The sequence below is a fragment of the Platichthys flesus genome, chromosome 3 (assembly GCF_949316205.1).
Source record: "Platichthys flesus chromosome 3, fPlaFle2.1, whole genome shotgun sequence".
NCBI lineage: Eukaryota > Metazoa > Chordata > Actinopteri > Pleuronectiformes > Pleuronectidae > Platichthys > Platichthys flesus.
Genome location: NC_084947.1, coordinates 23,925,196 through 23,949,108, shown reverse-complemented (window position 1 = coordinate 23,949,108; position 23,913 = coordinate 23,925,196). Strand labels below are relative to the sequence as shown.

The 23,913-nt window shown below is 41.7% G+C and overlaps 1 protein-coding gene across 2 annotated transcripts in view; it reads left to right on the top strand.

Moving 5' to 3' along the window:
- The window catches only part of unc5db (unc-5 netrin receptor Db), a 179,101-nt gene that overhangs the window by 121,850 nt on the left and 33,338 nt on the right, over window positions 1-23,913 (top strand). Inside the window, exons 7-11 of one of the 2 annotated variants that reach the window (XM_062384864.1) lie at window positions 5,126-5,290; window positions 8,097-8,129; window positions 10,199-10,384; window positions 14,825-15,187; window positions 21,348-21,432. In XM_062384864.1, the coding sequence (XP_062240848.1) occupies window positions 5,126-5,290; window positions 8,097-8,129; window positions 10,199-10,384; window positions 14,825-15,187; window positions 21,348-21,432 (832 nt within the window). The remainder of the gene's footprint in view (window positions 1-5,125; window positions 5,291-8,096; window positions 8,130-10,198; window positions 10,385-14,824; window positions 15,188-21,347; window positions 21,433-23,913) is intronic. The other variant, XM_062384865.1, reaches the window with a different exon arrangement.

The window sequence follows — 23,913 nt, the reverse complement described above, 5'->3', positions numbered from 1 at the left end:
ATTACTTTGATGTCTTGCATTCCAACGAAATTTCAAAGGTAAAGATCCAGTGAAAGAGTGAACCTCTTTATTTCCACTGTCTCAGTCGGTCTCTTTTGATCTTAGAACTCATGGTTCTGTAGCTAAAAGAGATAAAACACTCAATTATATTTCTTCAATGGGCTCTGCAGACAGACTGATGAGACCAGTAAGACCAGGCTGCCACTGTAGAGCTTCAAGGCCTGTATGTATATCCTTCAGTCATTTAATCTTAAGCAGTAACAACCGTTTCTTGATTGTCATATCACAGTTAAGCTGCTTTCAGTATTGCAGTTTCTCATGCCATGAAATACTCTGGATGATGTCTGAGCACTGGGTGCATTGCTGACATTTCTAACATGCGATGAATACAAAACTGAAAAAGACAAATAGAAGACATGTCTCCAGGATGAAAAAGCATTGCCATGCATGAATAAGACACCGACCAAAGTCAAGAGCTGACGCCTATGTCGATGTGATGTAAACCAAAACACGTGATCACCACAGCAGAATGTAAACTCCTGATCAAAATCTTAAAACCAGTTAAAAAATTGCATGAATTTGCATTTTGCACTGTTGAATCTTAGGAAGGTTCTAAGTAGAGTTTCAAAATGCAAAAAGAAGAAATGTGAGCAGGCAATTTATTGAAAACAACAATTTAACTCAAGTAGGCTGTTCATCAGCTGATCAAAAGTTTAAGACCACAGCCTTTAAAAGCCAAAATCTGTGCAAAAATGTGGATTCCATGTCATTTCCTGTCAAGTAATCACACTGTGAAGATCTCTTGATGGCAAAGGGAAAAAAGCTCACCGTCCTGATCAAAATCTTAAGACCAGTTAAAAAATTGCATGAATTTGCATTTTGCACTGTTGAATCTTAGGAAGGTTCTAAGTAGAGTTTCAAAATGCAAAAAGAAGAAATGGGAACGAGAGCCCAAAAGTTGTGAGCAGGCAATTTATTGAAAACAACAATTTAACTCAAATAGGTTGTTCATCAGCTGATCAAAAGTTTAAGACCACAGCTCAAACAGAAATTAAAGTGTCAAAAACTGACTCAGTAATGAGTAGCTCCACCATTATTGTTGATCACTTCAAAAATTTGTTTTGGCATGCTTGATGCAAGTGTTTCCAAAAGGCTAGTGCGAATGTTGCGCCAAGTGGTGAAGATGGCTTCAGGAAGGGCATCCACTGTCTGGAACTGAAGTCCATTTTTGTAAACTTCCCTTGCCATCCATCCCCAAATGTTCTCAATTGGATTAAGATCAGGGGAACACGTAGGATGGTCCAAAAGAGTGATGTTATTCTCCTGGGAAAAAGTCTTGGTCAGACAGGCATTGTTAATTGGAGCGTTGTCCTGCTGAAAAACCTAGTCATTACCACACAGATGAGGGCCCTCAGTCATGAGGGATGCTCGCTGCAACATCTCCACATAGCCAGCTGGTGTTTGACGCCCCTGCACAACCTGGAGCTCCGTTGTTCCATTGAAGGAAAAGCACCCCAGATCATGATGGCGCCCCCTCCACTGTGCCGCGTAGAAAACATCTCAGGTGGCATCTCCTTGTCATGCCAGTAACGTAGGAAGCCATCCAGTTTTACTCGTCAGAGAATAAAACTTTCTTCCACCTTTGAATGCCCCATGTTTGGTGCTCCCTTGCAAAGTCTAAATGGGCAATTTTGTGGCGTTGAAGGAGACGTGGCCTTTGAAGCGGTTCTGGTTTTTGAAGCCCTTCCTTCGCAGATGGCGTCTGATGGTTATTGGGCTGCAGTCAGCACTAGTAATGGCCTTAATTTGGGATGAGGATCGTCCCGTGTCTTGACGGACAGCCATTCGGATCCTCCGGCTCAGCGCCGGTGAGAATTTTTTTGGGTCTACCACTTGATTTTTTTGTTCCATAACCCTGAGGATCTTTTAAGAAATGCAAAATGACTGTCTTACTGCGTCCAACCTCAGCAGCGATGGCACGTTGTGAGAGGCCTTCTTTATGCAGGTCAACAATCCTTCAAAGACGGTGAGCTTTTTTTCCTTTGCCATCAAGAGATCTTCACAGTGTGATTACTTGACAGGAAATGACATGGAATCCACATTTTTGCACAGATTTTGGCTTTTAAAGGCTGTGGTCTTAAACTTTTGATCAGCTGATGAACAGCCTATTTGAGTTAAATTGTTGTTTTCAATAAATTGCCTGCTCACATTTCTTCTTTTTGCATTTTGAAGCTCTACTTAGAACCTTCCTAAGATCCAACAGTGCAAAATGCAAATTCATGCAATTTTTTAACTGGTCTTAAGATTTTGATCAGGAGTATATATGTTACATCCTGCCTCCTTCTCTGCACCAACCCTCAAACGCCCCAGAGATCCCTGAGTAGTTGCGAAGGCAAGAGACAAGCACCGGAGGAAGTCCGGACCCCACACTGCAGAACTTCTGTGATACAAGTAATGCAAGGTTGGTCCTGTAGTTGTTCAAGACATCTTCTGGAGGGTTTGAAAGAAATAAAGGCACACAAATCATACAAAACTGTCGCCAAAACAATTTAATGAGGCAAATTATTAAATTGAGACGCAAAGAAGTGTTGTGAAAAGCTTGGATTGTGAAAAGTACCCAAAGTCTATGCAGAGTTTTCCAATGGTTACAAGTTGTCAGACTGTATCTATAGCAGTTGGCAGATGAGCTCATGCAAGGGAATCAGAGCAACAAGTCATGGGGGGGGGGAAATATGTGACAATATGCATATTAACTGCGGTGAAACTCAGAAACACTCAGCATTTCCTCTGCCACATAAACATATCGTTTGCATTTTAAACAGCTGAGAAGAAACCACAAACAACTGTGAAGTGTGGGCACGGCCCATAGAACATTACAAAAGAAATTTTTCCTCTCCACCACCCACAAGACTGTATATTATGGGCATCGCAAGTGCTGCCAAAAATCTTCAGGCGCCATATGGTCTCCCAATATTTGTTAAGCTAAGCATGATGAGCTCTTCCTTGATCAGATGACAGAGCGTGGCGGAAGAAATTCAGCTATTAGCATGCACCAAGCTGTTTGGGTTCCACAGCCTTGTATCAAATCCCATTATATAAACAGGCCTGGGGGTTAATGAGAAAAAGAAAATGTCTCTCAAGCTGTACCACCACATCACAATGTGCATTGTGTGTGTCCTGAATATGTGGGTGTGACTGTTAAGACAATATCTTAATGCGGAATGTGTATGAAGTTGGCAACAAATTAAGGTTATGCAGTTGTGTAATGAATAAATACAGTTTTATGTTTAACATGAAGATATACACAACTGGATTTTAAAGAGAGGGTTTTAAATATTGACACATGCGTTTTTGAAAATCTTTTCATTGTTTTTAAACAACAGCCTAAAGACTAGAGTTGTCTGCAAACAGCTAACCTGGCTGGGAGCAACTTTTAAGAATGTGGCCAAGCACATACAGCTCTCAAGATGAGTAATACCATTGGCCGAGCTTTAGCTTATTTTAGCTGAGTTTATCTTAAAGACTAGACTCATCTGCGAAGAGCTAACCTGGCTCTGCACAAAATAATGTTGCTACCTTTACATCTCAAGTTCACCAATGAACATTTTAGATCCATTTTAGAAACAGTAACGAAACAGAATCGAGCTTTGTCATTCAAATGAAGACATGAGGACAACAGCAAATCAGTCACACACAGGGACTTTAACACATTAGCGAATAGAACTGTAGAGCCCACCACCCCCAGACAAACAAAGATCCATCTCACTGTGTGATTCCAGTGTTTACTACATTATAGCTGTGGTAAATGTATAAATAACCAAAACGTCAAGCTGGGAAAGTTGAATTAAGACTGTTGCATCTGAGAGTATGGTACTGTCAGGAGTAACTCATAGAAGTGAGGCAGCAGTGTATTTTCATCCTATAGGTTAAAAGCAGTAGGAAGTAAATGACAGTCCCAGAACACTCACGCGCACGCTGACAAACACACACACATGCAAACATACACCCACACAAACACACACACACACACACACACACACACACAACTAGTGACATCGGACATGTGTAACCTCAGGCTACAATGGAGCTGCTAAACTTAGGCAATGTATGGAGCTGGAGGAGAGACACAGAGCGGAGCAGTAAATTACTGACAGACTATGAAAAGACCCAAAATGAACACTGTATGCGGACTACTTGATCGCCATAACCAAATTATTTAAACAGCATTTGTATAGGAACATTTCTGTGCCAAGTTTTTGAACCATATAAATGGTTGATCACTATATCTGTGATCACTATTTCCAAATTATGAGAGCAATAACACAGATAAGGGCATCTGACAGCAGAGGGGTAAGAGGAACTAGTCTTTGGTCTTGAGGTGTTGTAGCATTTAGTTCCTGACAAACAGGCCAAACCGCAAACTGCTAGTTCACAGCTGTACTTCTAACTCCTAACTCTCGGCTCCAGTCACACATCTACACACACACTTTCTCTCGCCCACTCGCTTATGCTCTGAACTATCCCTTAAAGCAGCTGCACTACTTGTGTAAGTGTCTTCTGTCTCAAACTTCTCTTACTTACCGCAGATCGAACACAGAGTTGATGAATCGGTGTAATTTGCTGCCCCTTTAAACAGTAATTCTTTAATGTAATCAGTTTCCACACTGTACAACAAAGTGTGAAAAAGACCTGCTCGCACAACAGTGGAAGCTAAATCAAGAGCACCTTGACAGGCACACTTGTTTGTAGCTACAGCCAATCACCCATCTGAGATCCCAGGTTTCACCCCTGAAAATGAGAGAAACAATGAGTTACATGGGCTAGTCAACCTAGCTTCGAGAGACATTAGCCTGCTTCCACCTGAAGAGGGCAGTATATTACAAAACTATTTCAAACAGGATGTCATTTTTGGGATGGAACATTGTTCTGAGATGTGAGGAGAAAGATTTAGCTTTAACAAGCCGACCACTTGCCCTGACGGCACACGACTGCACTGAATAAAGTTGACCTCTATAACGTCCATTATTAATGCTTATCAATTATTATTAATGCCTTCGAACTTTATACATGCAGAGTATCAGTTAATTGCGTTCATCCACTTATGTGTATTGTCCTCATGTTATAGTTGATGGAGGCTGGGACGAGTGGAGCGAGTGGACCATATGCAGCAGTCAGTGCGAGAAGCAGCGGAGTCGGGAATGCAACTCGCCTGCACCCAGACACCGAGGCAAGATGTGTGAAGGGAGCAGCGAGGCCACTGAGAACTGCACAGATGGACTGTGTGCCCAGAGTAAGGCCTTTCTCCCCACTGGGCATCGTCATCATCATTTTCATCATTTTCACTATCATGTTCATCATCATATACACACTCACTGTAACCTGGCAAATCATCCGAGCATGTTTGAACAGGAGGTGTGTTGGAAGGAAAGCACACTGTGGATTGACATGGATACCCAGTGCATGATAAGTACAGCACGCTGCTCACTAAACAAACTGTACGTCACACTGATCCTGTGTCAGGCTGAGGTGTGCAGACATCCATCATTGAATGATGCTTGATGGGTGAAATGACAGAGCATTGCACTGTTTGGGGCATGCACATGCACTTTCTTGAATTTTTTTATGAATAAAGCGTCGGGCTGGGTGATGATCTTTTCTTTCAGAATTGTGATTTCAAGAGTTTAAATTTTCAAATCACAAGAGACACTTTTCTTTTAGAAATACAGATCTTTTTGAGAAATGCATTTTAATAAAAACACAATTCTTGAATAGACATGCATTGTCTGAATGATATGAATAAAGGTACAATGAAATTAAAGGAATTCATTAGGCTTACAACAAGTGCATGCTATTTATCAGTACCACCAATACAACCTGTACTTTAATTAATTTTGTATTTAGTTTTAATATAATTTATACAAGATTATACCAATTACCCCTCCTATTGTCCTCGGGGGTCAATATTATCCCATAAAGTCGTTGATATCTTTAAATAACTTCGTCATATTGGGATCTGTATGACCCGAGGCTTTCAGCTCAACATATCAACATTCTACACATTTTAGTTTTGACTAGTTTGGAAACTAGAACTTGCAATTTTATGTTCAAAAATCCTCTCTATGCTTAAGGACCCAAACGAAACATCGGTGATCAATGATAGCTCACACAAAACATGGTGGAGTAAACACAAAGTCCAGGAGGACTACAGCTGCGCTCAGACTGCCGGCAAATCAGATTTGCTTCTCATGTGAGATATGTACGGAAGACTGTCCACACTGTTAGTTGCAAGTATGTAGTGTTTTGTGACAAGACATTACTGAACCATCTGTATGGTTTGATATGGTGGTGAAATAGGCCCCAGTTACTACCATTGACTGCATGTAAAGATAGACGACACATCTTTACTTCCTCCCATTGTACAAAAAGGACGCCACAACATTTCAGATTCGAGTCCTGCCATTTCTAAGTCTGGGAACCAGTGATTGTAATGTGGAGCCACAGTATGGAGTTCGTTGGACCAATCAATCTCAGCTGTCAATCATGATGCTTTATGGCATTTTTATAGCATAAAATGACTTATTAAAACCAAACTTACAGAACACATACAGGCTTGGTTACACATGAGTGTGAGAACTACCAAAAATGACAGAAAATATAATTGAGAAAATTATTTGACTTTGTACTTTGAGCTGTAGTTTTTTCCATGTCCTATTTATAAACATGGAGGAGGTGTCGTCTATGACGTATACTGCAAGCAGCCACCAGGCGGTGATCTAGCTGATTCTGACTTTTGGGGAGCAGTCATGCTTCTAGGAGTCCCTTATGAGTGGCTCATAAGAGACATGGAGTGAAATGACGAAAGGCTGATGTATACCTTCTGATGGCCTACAGAATAATTATTCTATTACGCTGTTTGTATTCCGTCAAATTCATTAAGACGACTTTGTAACTTGGTTCTTATGGAGGCTGGGGATGTTGTGTTTTATTGAAAGGGCTATTGGGTCTTCAACAAATAAACTTACTGAATTACCTCACACAATTTTGTCATGTAGGTTTAAACAGGTTTATATTGAACCAAAGAAGTTTATTAAACTGAAGATAAGAAGAGGGGTAAATCACAGCCCCAATACTGTTAATAAAAGAAAATAAATTAATTAGTTTTTCCCTGGAGTTGTTCAACTCTACTTAAATGTGCCTTTCTGTCTCCATAATGGTGCCATCTGTAAATTCCAGGATTTCTGCTGGGGCTTTTAAAGTCCAAAAAGATATACTCAGAATTTTTAGGCCTTCAAATGTCTTTAATATATTATTACTTTATGCACTAGGTGTTTTTTATTTATTTTTTCATTTTGGTGGGTCTTCATTATGTAAACAATCATTTAATGCTACTCCCATTGAAAAATTACAGAATGAAAAATTAAATTAAAGAAAATGTTTTGGCGGAATTCATGGTTTGTAATGTCTAAGAATGTTGAAAGTCTACATATTAACCAGCTGTTACAAAACTCTATACGAAACAACAGGGCCAACATGGAGCAGATAACTGATCCTACAAACAGCTCGAAAATTGAGCTCACGACACCCAGCTCTGCTGTTGGAAGGATATGGATACCTACTGTCTCTGCCTGTAGTTTGCAAGATAACATGCCGTATCAACCGTTATTCTCAACTGGACAAATCTTAATCTCCATTAATAATTTGGGAACTTCTGTCATATCTGTTTTACTTGAACTCTTATATATCCCTCATTATGTTATTAAAAAGGTTTTAAACGGTTCAACTCGTTTAAACAGGCAGAAACCCTGGACCTTACATCTCTTACATATATCAAACTTGTTTTTCAAGATGATCACTCCTCAGGCATTTAAAAGACCGAGCACTTTGCAACATCTTCATCGACTATGATGTGAGAAAAGTGGTGATGCTGGCCTGGCCATTATCACTTAATATCTGTCATCTATGAGCACTGTCAACAGAAGAGCTTCTCTCTCTGCTCCAGGTCCCACACCACACGTGTTGGACGCTTCACACTAGGCTGGGACTTTAATCACCACTCTCTCTCCTCTTTGTCTCACTCTATCTCTCTGTCTTTGCAGATCGAAAGCTGCTACATGACGTTAAACCTCAAAGTGAGTCTTCCTCTGTGGACTTCTTTCATCTCCAGCTCCCAGTCCCCAACTGCCACTAATGTGCAATGCCCTGAATTATGTGGGCAAGAGCTGTAATATTCCAAGTTTAAAGTTAGCAGAAAATGGGGGTGACATTCAATTTGCGTTCCCTTAGGACATATTCTGAAAATGGAAACATCCTGAGTTACCAACAATTAGTTCACCTTGATCTGATCTCCTCCAGTTTTTAACCCAGCAAGTTCTCATTTGCCTTCATGTCATTATTCAACGCTGACTTTTCATGACAGCCGTGACATCACAGCTGTGCTTCCCCTTTGAGCCAGGTGATATATTGGTTGTGACAAGTGAACATGTGCTCTGGTGTGGAGGATTAATGGGTTGTAATCATTGCAAACGATCTAATTTGACCAATTTACGGTGCCGTCCTCACATTCCTGTGGCGGCTTTCAATCACTCACCGGTGTTAGCGTGGCTAAGTGATTGTCAGGTGCTAGCTAGTGTGCCTTCATCAGCCTGCCATGTTTGTGTAAAAGTGGATCCTACTGCCTGCTCTGCAGGTTTAAATGGTTGAACAGGGAGTGCGTTGCATTGATATGTGTCGAGTGATCACCCTGGTGAGGAATCTGCCTCTGATTGGCCCTAGCGTCCACTTGTGACCAACAACAGCACCGCATGGGCCCTTAACTGTCTTCTCTGAGAGATATCCATCACAGCTATTGGTTATAGACCGGTGGGTCTAAAGGCAGTTGGCTAATCACCCTCCATGTTAGCAGCTTGACTGTGGTATGTAACAGTTTAGAGTAACGACCGCGCGTGTTCATTTAATCCTGTCTGTGGGGCATAATATAGCATAGAGAGATAAGACAGATGGTTTGCTCCATCCTTCCCATTTCACTTCCATGCTGGAGCCAGTGTAACACATTATAACTCTTGCATGTGTTTGCCCTTGACTGTCTTCATCATAACAAAATTGTCTTCACTGCTTTCCTTCCTTCCATCCTCCTCCTCCTCACTGAGTCTGGGTCTTTATAATATAAAAATAACACAAGGGTCTTTTATGTTCAACACTTAAAAGGCTTTTTCCCTCGTTTGTGGCGAAGCAGCTTTCATCAACGTGAAAAAGAATTGACCCAGTTGCGAGAGAAACATCAAGAACATATTCACGTATTGTCACACTGTCACATACTGTACAGTCACATGCTCAAAAACTTTCTGGGGCCTTTTACTTACCTCAGTGCAGATAGAACCAGGCCTTTATTGTGTCTTATATTAGAGATGTGCCTTTATTTCTAATTCGCTCAACTCGCTCCATGTTTTTCCTGCTGTCTTGATTAATTCAGTAAAAAGTACAGTTTCACAGAACTGGTCAAGTCAGGAGTTACCATTTGTTTGTTTTTTCTCTGAACAACATTCTCAGTGAATGAAGCTCAACGTTTTCTCCCAGAATTTCCGTGTGTTATTTCTCCAAGCTTTTCCTGCTGTATTGGCTTTTTAATGTGAAACAATATGAGGTGGTTTATTGGTGACAAGGTTTTAAAGAGCACTCCACTGATTCACCATTGCAGTCAGTGAGGAGAATACCAATGTCTCATAAATGATTCAGCAGAACCAGTGATAATATTGATACTGTCTCTTGTTATATAGTATTTATACATTAACCTCCAATATAGGTGACTCAAGTGACATCACTTATTGCAGTTGAATACTGTTTGCGGAACTCCCTCCGGTGTCAAAAATATCTTTACACAACTTTAACTTCCCAAAACTTGTAAATGGAATTCATGTGTGTGCTTTTAATATCCACAAGGAGTAAGATAAAGGCAAAATAACTGGAATACATTAGAATATGAATTGTATTCAGTTGGGATGAACATTATACAGATTTTTACAATGTGAACTATAAGGTTTCAGACAATTTCCTCCTCCTTTGAATCCAGGCTTTATTAGCGACTGGCTGACATGGGTTTGTGCAGGGCCCTATTATTTGATTCCTGGGCAATATTTGAATACTGGCTTTTGTATGATATTTTAAAGTCTCTCTACTTTCCCATGTCTCCTGTGTGTTTCAGGTATGGACAGCTCCAATGATGTAGCGCTGTACTCGGGCCTGGGAGCCGGCATCATTGCCGTGGCAATCCTTGTGGTGGCCGTCATGCTGTACAGGAAGAACCACAGCGAGTACGGCGTGGATGTCATCGACTCCTCCGCCCTCACAGGAGGGTTCCAGTCTTTCAACTTCAAAACCACCAGACAAGGTGAGAAGCCTCTCCATCAACTACACACCAACACCCGCTGACATCCACAAGGCCAAAAGCCGGCATCATCACAGACCACTGCGGCAGGGCCACCCTGGTGATTGATGGCATTTGTTTACATGGAGCAGCATGGTGTGCAGCTTCCCTATTTGCCTAGGATTTATACCTCCATAATCAATGAAAGGATCTGTCCTTCTTTTTTGACAGACCTGCTCCCGTGTTATTGTGAAGAAGGAGATAATCAATCTCTGATAGAGACCGGCGCTGTGCCACCCCCTCCCCGAAGACCACACATTTGACTGTCAGGCAACCAATCTCCTCCATCACATTACACTGGCCTAAGCCACTGATGGATAAATGTGAGGGGTATGGAACAGTGAACATCAATTCTTTTTTTGTTGCGCACAGCAATAACTTCTGTTGGTTATGTGACTGTGGCTGTCCCCGGCCAGCCTCGCTCCAGGCATTCGTATTACTGTCACTGACACTTCTGGGTTAGCGCAAGTGATAGCCATGGGTGATGGGTGATCCATCCTCGCCACCGCGTTGACAACGCATTGAGAAGCCCTCGTGGTGCCCGCAGTATACCCCCGGCTCCCCAAAGGCCTAGGGAGTAGCTCAAGCCCCCACCCCACATCACGGGGAAAGATGTGAGGAGAATAGGGGGCAGGGAGGTGGTACAAGCCGGGTCTACATTCAGCAGGTCATCAATCCTATTTAAATAGGCCATGTCTCCCCGCAGCCTGCCCGCTGTGCCCTGCACCGGCCACAATCACTCCTTTCCATTTTCCTCTCCATCAGCCGGCTGAGGCTCCCTGTGAAATGAAGAACACTTCCTGGCTCCTTATGGCAGAGGCAGTTTGTTTGGGAGCAAGTTGTTGAGGTGTTTTATATCGGCCTGCTTCTGCTGTGACTGCACTCTTAACACTTTTTCATAAAAATTTCCTCAAGGGGGGAAACGCCTCTAAAAGTGTGTGTGTAATTTAAACGAGTGGCTTCCTGTCTAATGATCACCAGAGAGAAAGAAAGAAAAAAACATAAATAGTTAAAGAAGTTCTTAAATGCTTTCGGATGGCTGTGTGCTGCCGGAGCGGCTGTAAGTCAGCGTGTCGATTGAGTCTTTGGACCTGACCCTGTCTCTCTGCATTACCTCTCCCTCTGAGTGATTTTTAATCTGAGGCCCAGTTCCAGACCTATCCCTCAAGGTATTCAACCTGAGGTACATTTCATTAACTTCTCTCATCTCGCCACTGCCATTCCATTTTCGCCATGCCATTCTTAAAGATGCACACTCAGGCGATAATCAGATCATTCTCCACTCAGCCGGCGTTGAGAACATTTTGCAGCGATCGAATATCTGCTGCAGAGAGGTGATGTCCACTCGCCCGCAGCTCTCACTGAGTCCTAGAACAGTCGCAAAGTCGCCTGTGCGGGTTTGCTTTTACCGTGAGAGCATTCAGAAATGCATCTTTTCATTTCTTGTGGAGCATGTATAATATATTTATATGGAACACTAACTTTGTAGCAATTACTTAACATTTTCCAATCTGCTCAGACTTTGTGTCTTGTATAATACAGGTTAAACAATATGCAGAAGTGGATAGAGTTCAAGAGCAAGATGACAGAAGAATATATAATGTGGCTTTGTTGTTATCAAATTCTTATGACAAAGAAATATAACTGAGCCTTGATATTGTACATTGTCATAAGATACTTTTAAGTCAATATAAAATATAAACATTCTGCATTCCTATCAGCAAACATAGGCCATGAGTAGAATAAAACAACTGTTTTTACAATTACAGTAGTTTGGTCATATAAGTACTTTAATGACAGAAATAGTGCTCTTTTAACAATATTACCTGCACATCATGCTGCAAACTAATGAGAGAATTTCAGCTATTTATATGTTTGTACAATATATAATATATACTCTTGGATATTACCATGAAACAGTCATTATGAAATAATGCTGTTAAGCAGGAACTAATGCTATTAAAACCAAATTCTGCACTGATCATGAAACAATGTTTTTTAAATCACAAAAATATAAAGGAATAAACAGCTAATAAATAAAAGGCCAAATCTGACAATAACTAAACATCCCAAATTTATATCTATTTAAAACATTGTGAGAAACAAGTGTAATATAGCTTACAGGTATTTGAATCACTTTGTATGATGTGTTGACTGTGTCACAATGAAACACATTTGTTTCATGACAACTATGCGCCCTTTTGTCTTCAATAACTGAGGGATTTTTTTTTTCATTTCGCATTAAACAAAAAAGAAATTGAGAAGATGGATTGTGTTACAGTTCTTTCTGATTGTGTACAGACGGCTTCTAAATACGAAGCACTGTAATTAGTTTCATGAGGAAGAAGACGTGTAATTAGTTCCAAAAGGAAAAGCAATCATCTGTCGTGACATTATGGGTGACCTGAGATGATGGCAGCCATGACAGCCAGCCTTTCACGTGAAAAGCGTTTACTCTTGGGCAGCCTATCCACTGTAGATTTAAGTGACGGCTTGTACTGCATGAGGCTGATGATGATGGACGATGGACGACATACCAACTCACGAACACTAAAGTCTAATCACTTGGATTTCCCCTTGTGGCTGGCTACAGTATAGGTCATAAAGCCTGTCTCCTCCATGTTAGCAGATGGGACATGGACAAAACAATTTTCCTAAAGATTCAGTTAGGATTTGCTATATACATGGTCTGAAATATGGTTTTAATGCACCTTGTAATACCCCCAAATGGCCACTGGGACAAGTTAGCAAAAAAGGGGTTGCATCGGATATTCAGTTTCCATGGTATCCAAAGCTGTGGTTGGATTGCTTATCTCTTTTTGTAATAAATGTTGGAACAGATGAAAAAAAAACTCCCCTTCAGCTCTTTGTGAAAACAAATTGTGCTTTGCATTTAGCAGTGAAGTAAACAACATTGAAACACAATATACCATTTTGCTTTGTTAGAGTGTGACATGAATGAAAATCATTCAGTTAGTCATTACATGTTTGACATTATCATTTTTATAAACCATGACAGAGTTAATACATAAATGAAAAGCAACAGTGTATTTCACTGTATGACTGATTTAATTTTCATTTGGACGATAAAGGTCTACTCTAGAGCACAGGACAGTGCACATTGAAACTCTGTATACTGACTAGTGTAACAGTTATTTTTATTAATGGTTAATTGATTTCTCAAGAATTAATGAACACTTTCTCATATAGTCAAAATAAGTATTACTTTCAGCTCCACTCATTGTGATTCACTCTGCGTTAGAGCAGCAGCACAGTTGGTCTGATCTGAATACATGTGTGGCTGTGTTCCATATTTTCCTGACGAGACTCCTGAGGAGGAGACAGAAACAACAGGAAAAGTTGAGCTTTTCAAGAACAAGTCAGAACGAACACATCCCAAAATGCTTGTCACAAATCACGCCACCGGTAATTAACCATTTCCCTAAAAATAAAACAACATTAGCCTCCCGCCTTGTACCCCTTGCCAGGCAACAGCTGGGCAGCAAGGACTCAGTGACTTCAGCGTTATCTTGGCACGGCTCGTCCGGGGGCCCTGAGCATCTGAGTCTGCCAGATCGATGCTGTGCACTCCTCGCTCTGTTTGGCAGCGTTGTCACATCTAATGGCCGCAGATGAAGACCCCCCTCCACAGGCTGTTGGGTCCACACTGCGAGCTGAAGGACTACCCTCATTTACAGAGCAGTCACCTAGACCTCTCCTGGCCCTGCCTCCTGTCCTTCAGGAGGACGCCTCACCGTCCAGAGGAGCTGACTCTGGCAGATGGATTATGGAGATCAGGAACTGTGAGCGCTTGGTAATTAAATCTGACGCTCTGACCGTGGCTTCGAGCCCTGAACCTTCTGTCCAGGTTGCGCTCCCTTACCTCTGATGCGCTGATCGCCTGCCCGGACATGTTATTTTAATTGGTACTGGAGCGTCACTGGTCAGCTGCAGGAATATTGCAGTTAAAGGAGCCCGGAGATGTGTCCTTTAAACCTGATCTGAACTGGATTAATGTTACCTGCATGGGAACATCCAGGTATCCAAGTCAGTGCCTTCTCTTACGAAAATCCAACTCTGCTGAATGTCCTGCATTGTGCTGCAGACAGAAATCCATATTCAATCCATGCAAATGAGTGACACATCTTTTCCTGCTGTGAAAATTACAGAACTATTGACACAATTGTCAGCTTTTACACCAAAATCACAAAATAACTAACACGACAAGAATAAAAGAAAGATAAATGATAATGATATTACTATCCTGACCTTATTGTATTGTATCTAGGACACTGGTAAATTGTGTTATCCCATGTGAGATAACACAGAGGCTTTGACTCATTAAATAAATGAGTCCCCTACATAATGCAAGTCGTGCACTTTGTGCTCTCTCCATCTCTGCAGGCAACCCGCTGCTTCTCAACTCCTCGATGCAGCCTGACCTGACGGTGGGACGGACGTACAGCACTCCCCTCTGCTTCCAGGACAGCACGGACAAAGAGCTCTTTGACCCCCTGCCAGACATCAAGGTCAAAGTTCAGAGCTCCTTTATGGTCTCGCTGGGTGTGGCTGAGCGGGCGGAGTTCCACGCAAAAGCTCCCGCCGAGACCTTCCCGCGAGACCTGAGCCGGGATTACAGCAGCACCATGGACAGACGCAAGAAGGGCCTGCTCACGCTCAATGGACCCATCAGCTCCAGGAAAGAGCAGCTGAGGACCACGGGTGTGTTCGGCCACCCCGGAGGACGCCTGGTGGTGCCGAACACCGGTGAGCTTCACAGGAAGTTTGTTAGGAGATAAAAAGGCTCTGTCTCCATCTTGCTCGGTGTTGACAATGAAAAGCAGCTCAGTTTCCATAATAAGAGGCAGCAGTAACTTCTCATTACAGTGGCCATCATCAGCCAGCCCTGTTTAATGTAGGGTTCAGCTTCCACAGAAAGTCTCCCAAATCGACAAATATCAATTTTTTTCCAGTTCCATGTTGCTTGTTGTTGCTGTTAACGGTCTGCTGCGTGTGCAATCAAGAAAGCACAGTTTTTCACTGTTGTGCGCTGTTGACACACACACAAACACACACACACTCTCTGACAGAAAAAGTGGTGCAGTGAATTTTCTCAGAGCTGGGAGGTTGTACGCTGCCTAAAGCGAGACACAAATCAGGGGTTTTCACAAATTAAGGTATTAATAGAATAAAACAGAATTCATCTTTATGGAGGTTTTTCAACCAAAGTGGAAATTTCTCTTTAGCTCACCTAAAACATAAAAACAGCTCCAGAACATTCATCCTATAAAACAAATACAGACCACATTAGGATGTAGAAAAACAGTACTATATGAAAATTAGCCATATCAAAGCATACTGTAGATTATATGGTGGACGAAACTTCTCCACAGCAGGATTTTTTTTACTTGAAACTGCTGATTACTCTTGGAATAACAGACTTCTCAAACTACTGTATTTGTGGCTGTCAGCGGCACACTGTGGTACTTCCCACACTACTGGGTCTCAGATTGATGGAATGAAAGATGAAAAGAGTCTGTCAGGAGGATTGTGGCTTTATCTCCTCCTCTGACAGAAATATTAGGAACTCAGCTTCGTCTGAGGTTTACCAACTATATTACAGTCCCCATCGACCACTCCAGCAAGCAGGCCTCTTCCTGAGCCGCTTTGTAAACAATTTTAAATATTTAACTTCCTTTGACACCAAAACTATCAACCCTCCAAAGAAAGTTAGGATTGGTGAACATATATCTACCTACAAATTCCATAAATATATTATATATGGAGGCATATCTCTCTAACCCTTCATCCAATAGGATGTGCAGTGCAGAGTTTGGTGTGATTTGGACTTGCAATACATACAGGAGTCCACCGATAGCAATCAGTGGGGGGGCGTTCGTGTGCTGTCAGTACACAGACCGACTTGAACATTTCTTCTATGTCCTTGGATAAACTACAGCAGTGGTTGGCAGCTATGGGTCAAATTGCGCCTCCAGATAATTTGAACAAATATTATTATTTAAACTTTTGGACAGGTGATGATCTCTGTCTTGGCAACATTAACAGAATCCTTTCCAGGTCTTTTTTTTTGGAGTACGAGCACAAGGTTCATTTTGTTGCTGCAATGCTTTGAGTGGCATTACCAAGATTTTATTTTGAAAAGTTGTGAACGTCGCTCTTAATATTGTGTAGATTGCTTAACAGAAAATCTAAAATCGCCTAAATGTAAGAAATGTAGGAAATAATAACAATTAGTTAGGCAAATAATTCAAAAATACATAAAAGCCACATAGGTGTAAAGAAAAAAAACAAATACTGTTTCTTTTTATGAAAACATTGATGATAAAAACTTGATTGCAGATAAACCAGGTAGGATGAACACACTATTTATAAAGGCTCTGCACACAGTGGCCAACACGCAAACAAAAAAAGTGACCGTATATTGTAGAACTGTTTGAGGAGGATAAGGACTAACTCTGGAGTTGTCTCCGGAGCATTAACACATGACAATAGAACAAGCAGGTTTTGAACTAGCACTCGTAAACACTGTAATTAATACTTTCAACGCTTGATATCCTTCAAATGAAGCTTTTTAAGAGGTATTCACTAAGTACTGTAAAAAAAATGTCCATAAACAACTATTATACCAAATTGTAGCAAATTGTTGGAAAAAGTTTTTATCCTAAGTAAAGATGGAAAAAGATAAGTTATGTGCATAAAGTGTTAAGTGAGTTTGTCAAGACCTGCGCTTCACTAACAACTCAGCCTGTTTCTACGGCACATCACAACTCTCTGTGCACCTACACACTCAATCAGTGCCGTTGCCAAGGTAGGTAGCTGTTTGTTATTCCTCCACATCATCGCCGGCTCTCTCAGGCAAACACGGGTCACGCTGTCATCGTGTCCCGCCAACACAAATGGAGTGATTGGAGGAGTTTGCATGGACTGTTACAGTCGTCTGGGGGTCAACAGCCCGCGCCAGCTCACGGCCCTCTTCTGTGGCCCTCGCCTGGCGTGGAGAGGTGAAGTATAATCAGCCTCCTGCGGTCATCTTTCAGGCGGAGGGTCTGAGTGGAGCAGTCACTGCAGTCAAGTGCAGCACTCACACAGTCTGTCGGCGGGGACAGCTATTCATTAGCGTGAATAGCCAGCCGCACGCAGCACTTCACTGCAGATTACTGAAGCTTTCTCCTCACCTCTGTGGTATAGAACCAAAATAGCAGCATACCTTACAGCTCCCCTTACTTTTATATTGAGCCTTTTAAAGAGTGGATTCACACAGGTCCCAGATATTGTAGTTGTATTTCACTATTTAGATAAAGTAGATTTACATGTAACATAACCTGCCTCTGAGATTTGAGATTTAGAGATGTTGGCGTGATTGAAAGATGATTTGCAGCAACATCTCTGTCTGAAAAACAATGTTCTGATGACTCTGGATAATCCTCCGACGCCAAATGGAACTTTTTTAATTGGCCTTACTTTCTGCAGAAGAGTTAGTTTCTCAGTGAGTAGTGTGGCAGGGAAACAAAGACAATATGGACCAAAAAAAAAAGCAGATGAATAGAAGAGCTTTGTCGCCAGGACAACACATAAAGTAGCTGCAGGCAAAGAAAACACAACGGCAAATCAACACCAATATATTCACGGTATATATATAAATAAAACAACACATAAGCAGGGTGAACAAACGTGGTTCTCCATGACAATTCAAACTCATCGGCCAGTGCAAACAAGTACATGTTTATAACTATTGTAGTCTAATAGAAATGTGCTGCAGTGAATTAGTGAATGTGTTGCTAAAGGTGCACTGTGACCTTTTGACTACTGGTAACACTATGCAAAATCATGACACGAATCATCCCTGCCAGTGGGCTTAAACTATTCCACTGATTGACAGTCAGTGGCAACAACATGCGTGGAAATATAGCAGTGTGTCTGTAACCATAACGACCAGCCATCAGATGAACAGTGACCATAACACATTTGATTCAAGGCAAAATTTTACATATAGAAAAAATACAAAGGTACAAGGCTGTCAACATAATTACAGTATGTGAAGAATGAAGGAACTAGGTATCTTTCGAACCATTAGGAATTAACCCCCACCGACAACTTCCATTGCGATTCTGCTTGTAAATTAATCTTTACAGTAAACGTAATGTAAGGATGAACCATTCAATCATAGAGGCATGATTTCTGTAATTTTGTTATACATTTCCACGGTAGCAAACAGCTCCACCAATCAGAGATGTCGCTATTACATCTGAGGATTGTGAGGAAGTTTAGTATTTCTTGGGTTCTATACTGAAAAAAAGGTACTTTATGTCACTTATTTTATTTAAGGTTTGTATTTCACTTCCTTAACTTAGTGGACAACAGAGCAGATTTTAGTCTAGGCCAAGATCCCCAAACTCTGGATCCCATGCTGGACCCTCACTCCCTGGTAAACGCCTCAGTCATTCCTGTTGACACAGGCTGTGTTGTTCAGCCTTTATCAACTAACCCCACCTTTTACCTTTAAAGTCTGTGGCGTTTCCTATCAATGCTACACAAGACATTTCAGAGAACGACTGAGAGTCTTTATCATTATTAATATTTGTAGATCGAGTACAGGACTCTATATGAACATTTGACACAGCAAAATGCACATTTGAAAGAAGGCTGCCGCTATTACAATGGATCCCCTCCACAGACAGCTGCCAATTGCTGTCTCTCTCTGTCATCTCCCCCTGAGACCTTTGCTTTGTAGAGCATGGGCCTTCTATATGCTCTCTGCTCTTCGCTGTGAATGCTCCACCATCCACACAGCAGCAGATGAATAGTGTCAGGCTGTGCTGATGAATAGCGGCGAGGCAGTGCTGCGCTGCTTCTTGCATAATCAGAAGTTTAGTAATTGTTGTTGCAAGGAGATCAAAATAAAAAAAAAGATTGTTACGATTGTTCAAGATCGACGTGCTCAATTCAGAGAGACGTGTTTACATAATAACATAACTTGAATCCATATATTGACTCATCTATCTTTTTCCATTAAACAACAGTATTCAGGCTGATCACGTGAATGTTGACAAGGTCACGATGTTGTTTGTTTATTTGATTCAGATTCAGTCTTGTCTGATGATAAATTGTATAAATTGCACTCAACATAAAAAGATAAGTTTCCTTGCTGCCCCACAGAATGTCTTGCTTTTCCTTTCCATGCCCATGTTATCAGTTCAGAGTGGCCACACTGCTTACATGAGACGTGCTGCTCTTCTGGAGAAATAGACAGGGAAAATGATCTCTTATCAGTGTCAATCTGTGGAATATGTCACAAACATCTAGTGGCAAAGTTTCAGAGAAAAAGCACTCTTGCATTTCTGTGACTGAATCCATTAGATTGTTTTAACAAGGTTTTCAATGTTATTGCATGACCAAAAGATGCCTTTGAAGATGATACAGATGAAGATAGTTGTGTATGTGAACAACAGACGCTCATGAGACGCAGCAGGTCAGCGACGCAGCCGCACACGCAGCCAGTGAGGCCTGGGCATATGAGCCAACTGAGATGAAGCCACTTAGTATCAGTCAGGACCTCATGGAGGGCTGCTCCTAGAGACTGGCTGTATTACAGCTGATTTTAGTTCTGCCCTTCATCATGGTGAATATTATGTTGTTATTTTTTTTGAAGAATTGAAAAAGGAAGGTTTCTGGTGTTTTTTTATGCTCAAGCATGTCCCTGCATTGTTTCTTTGAAAACTCTCAGTAGTTAATGCAGTGAAATCTGTGTAGTTTATTCAATATTCAATCCTAAGACTCCAGGTTAGAGTACCTCATGTTCATAAGATCTAAAGAGGTCGGAAGCTAAATTTAAATCAGAAAGTCTAAGAGGAGATTCACATCAGAAGCATAGTTGAAATGAGACGGTCAGACATCATAGAGGGACGAGAGAACAATATGACAGAACTGCATGGTGTGCTTAGTGTGAGGGTTGAGATGAATCTGGAGGAAGTCGCACATAAAAGACAGAGATAACATGGGTAACTAGTCGTGTAGTGACTTAAAAGGTCGGAGTAAATGATGAGTAACGTTGCCAAACATAAACTGATGCTTAATTATAATGCGGTAAGAGGCTTCATTGTTGAAGTTAGAAAAAAGGGGGTTTCTTCAAAGTTACAGTCAATTTTAAATCTGGAAACTTAGAGTTGAGCTCTGTTGGTTTACAATACTTGAGACTGGGGAAAAACTGAACCTGTCCTGTGAGCCAAGGACTGAGCTCCACCTTGAGAGAGCAAAGGCCAGATCTGACCGCTGGCTGTCCGAGGAAGAGGTGGAAGTAACGTGACTTTGTTTTACAGCAGCATAACTGAACAGGGATGTTTGGGTCAACGAAGGTTATGACTTTCACATGAAAGGCTGCTGCTCGCCATATGTTTTCCACCTATAGTCTGTGGCAAAAGTCGTTTGAGTCATTTTTTTGTAACTGCATCAGTTTTGATAAGCATTTACACACTTTAATTTTGAAGGTCATTCAGAGCGTTGTACATTCTTAAGCCTAAACAAACACTGCTGTTAGCCAATCACAATTCAGAAGCACATATAGCAACTTGTATGTGTGTGTGCCCGATCCTTTGTAAATATTTGAGTGAGTATACATCCTCCTTCACTTAAATACATATTTCTTATACCCATCAGTGTAATGTACTCAAGTTTATTATAATTTTATTGAAATTCCTTATGTTTCCGATAAAAGTCTTTTTGTGATATTTTATTTACACACTTGAGTTTCACTTTGCTCTTTGCTATCCCACAGCTCATTAATGTCAAATGAAGCTCACATAAATATTTCCATAACCCGTGCATCATGAACAAACCTGCTGTAAGCCCTTGCCCCCCCCCCCCCTCGCACTGTCAGATGGCTGCTGACACATCTGTATGTGTTTTCCAGGGGTCAGCCTGCTGGTGCCTCATGGAGCCGTGGCTGAAAGCATGTCCTGGGAGATGTACATGGTGATCAATCAGGGAGAAGCAAGGTGAGGCCAGAGTTCACCCAAATATCATTTCAAGCATCTATCTGTCTGTCAGTCTCCGTCTGTCCTATCATCCATCACCCCAGAACCTCCATCCCTCCGTCCTCACTGTCCTGCTCCGCTCTAATTATGCAGCACCCTCTGTTACAGCTGCAGTGTGTAGCGAGGAGACCAGGCTCATTAGAACAACGCCCAGAAGTTTTACTGAAGCAGATTATAAAGTTACAAGTTTAATATGCTCCATCATCGGTGGCTTAATTACCACAGAGTTAGAGTTAAGCGCACTGATGTCAAAGAAATGTGTTTTTGTGTTTGTTTCTCACTGTTAATAGCCTCTGTTGAGTTCACTTTAATGAGGCTGTTTTTTTATCACGCTGACTTTGCTCATTCTTTCCTCTGAGTATTAAATATGAAGATTCTCGCGCTTTAAGATAAATTAGAGGACTTATTGTCAGTGTCACCAGGGAACTGTAATTTAAACTGCTTCCTTGTTCATAGTTGTTCTTTAACACTATTCACACATCCGTTCAGTTTCAATAAGATCTGTTGTACCGGACCACTAACAGAAATGTATCCATTTAGGATTTTTACAGACAATGAAGAGTTTTCACCCTTTTCTGTTGTTTGTTAGTTTGGACTCCAGATTTTAAATTTGGACGGTTGTGGTACCGGTCAGGGAGGAACCCATTAACTTTTCATTCAGATCATTTTTACTTTTTCAACATTTTCATAATTTCCCCAGGGAATAATTCATGATTCTTGATCAATCACATTGATTCAAGCACATTTAGGAAACTGATATCTATGAGTGTGTGAAATTTGGTGCAGCTTGATTTATCTTAATGAGTATATGCATTGGAATGAATAAATGCATTATACAGAGTGAAGTAGCACTCTCTATAAACTTAAAGAAAATAAAGTTATTTTAGTCCCCTATGAAGCAGGGATGTAAATTAAGTGGTGTAGAGGTAACTATGTTTTGATGATCTGATTGACAAATGTAGTATATATGTAGAAATACTGCAATAAGCTCAAAGTAAGAAACGTGGATTCTGAAGGGCTTCACTGATTTTACACTTAAATACCGATCTGAGCATTAAGGTTGGTTCAGCTCACTTCTGTTTAAATGTTTTAGTCATTTTCTCATCTCAGACTGGGAGACTTTGAATTTTGATTTAGCTGTCCTAGTTACTGTGTGACTTTGTCCTGCAAGTGTGTCGAAGGACAGCCAGTCGTCCAATTCATTAGCTCATCGAAGCCCATAGGACGAGATGGATATAATCTGCATTCACTCCCAGCAGGTTAAATTACTCTGCAGAAGACACTGGTTTTTAGCGGCTCCGGGTCCAATCTGCAGTGATAGAAACATGACACTCGGGTGAACGCATTAATTTTGTCTTCTTCTTGAATATGGTGGCCTAGACAGCAATGGAGGATAGTGCCTTGCTATCATCAGTATTACCTTTAAATGAACCAACATGTTGTGTTCTGGGCAGTACTGCAGGGAGACATGTAAAGAGAGCAGATGTGTGTGACCCTCCCTGTGGCCATTAGCACATCTCTGAGCGTTTACCGGCTGGCTGCCCGACAGATGGACGCAGCAAGCACTGCAGCCCATCGCCCGCTCTCTATAGGAGTCCTCTAGGTGTCACGATATGGGTGTTCATTTCCAAAAGCCTCTCACAGGTGGTGGTCTGGGCCTTTGATGTCCCAGCTGCTGTTGAAAAACTCGAGGTCCCGCCGTGCGACCACGGGGGGTCTCTGCGACCGAGTCCTTCATTTAGCCAACTGACGCAGGAAGCAGTGTCAAAACTCCAATCTCGCTCAGTTTTTTTCCGGTGTCCTAGCCACTCCGCCTAGAGTCAATATGTAGTTTATGTTCTCCACTCTGTCAACAATACGCCGCCTGGGGAGAGCGTCCCAACCTGGGAAGCTTGTTTAAACGATGATGAATGCAGTGATGAATGGATCGCGGTGTGCTGATGGATATGCACAGCGGAATGGAAGGCGCGGACGTCTCCCGAGGCCTTTCAGCTCGACAGCATGTACGTGCATTGTGTATTCTGATCACGGCTAGGTAATGACCCTTGGATGGACTGAGCTTCTCTCAGAGGGGGGATGTGTTGAGGGGGGAGGAGGGGTTGTAAACTCGCCCTCGCAGATAGCCACAAGGGTTTTCCAGTTTCCTCTGAAGTGTCAGTGTTTATTTGCGCCACTGCGTGCGAACAAAGTCACAAAGAGAAGAGAGAGCCCACAAAGTGCCAACATTAGCCTCACGGAATGACAGGCTTTTATGGACCTGACAAAGTGCTGAAATAATAAGGTGCAAACAGCAATGAAGGTGTCATTTCTTCTATCTGAGCTCAGTTTTAAAAGCAGGCAGTCAATTTCCCCTTTAGACGAAGGGCACATGATACACTGACCTCAAAGACTGCAGTGCCCTGTGTTCTGTCACGCTTTCAATATGCTACACAGTAAGTATAC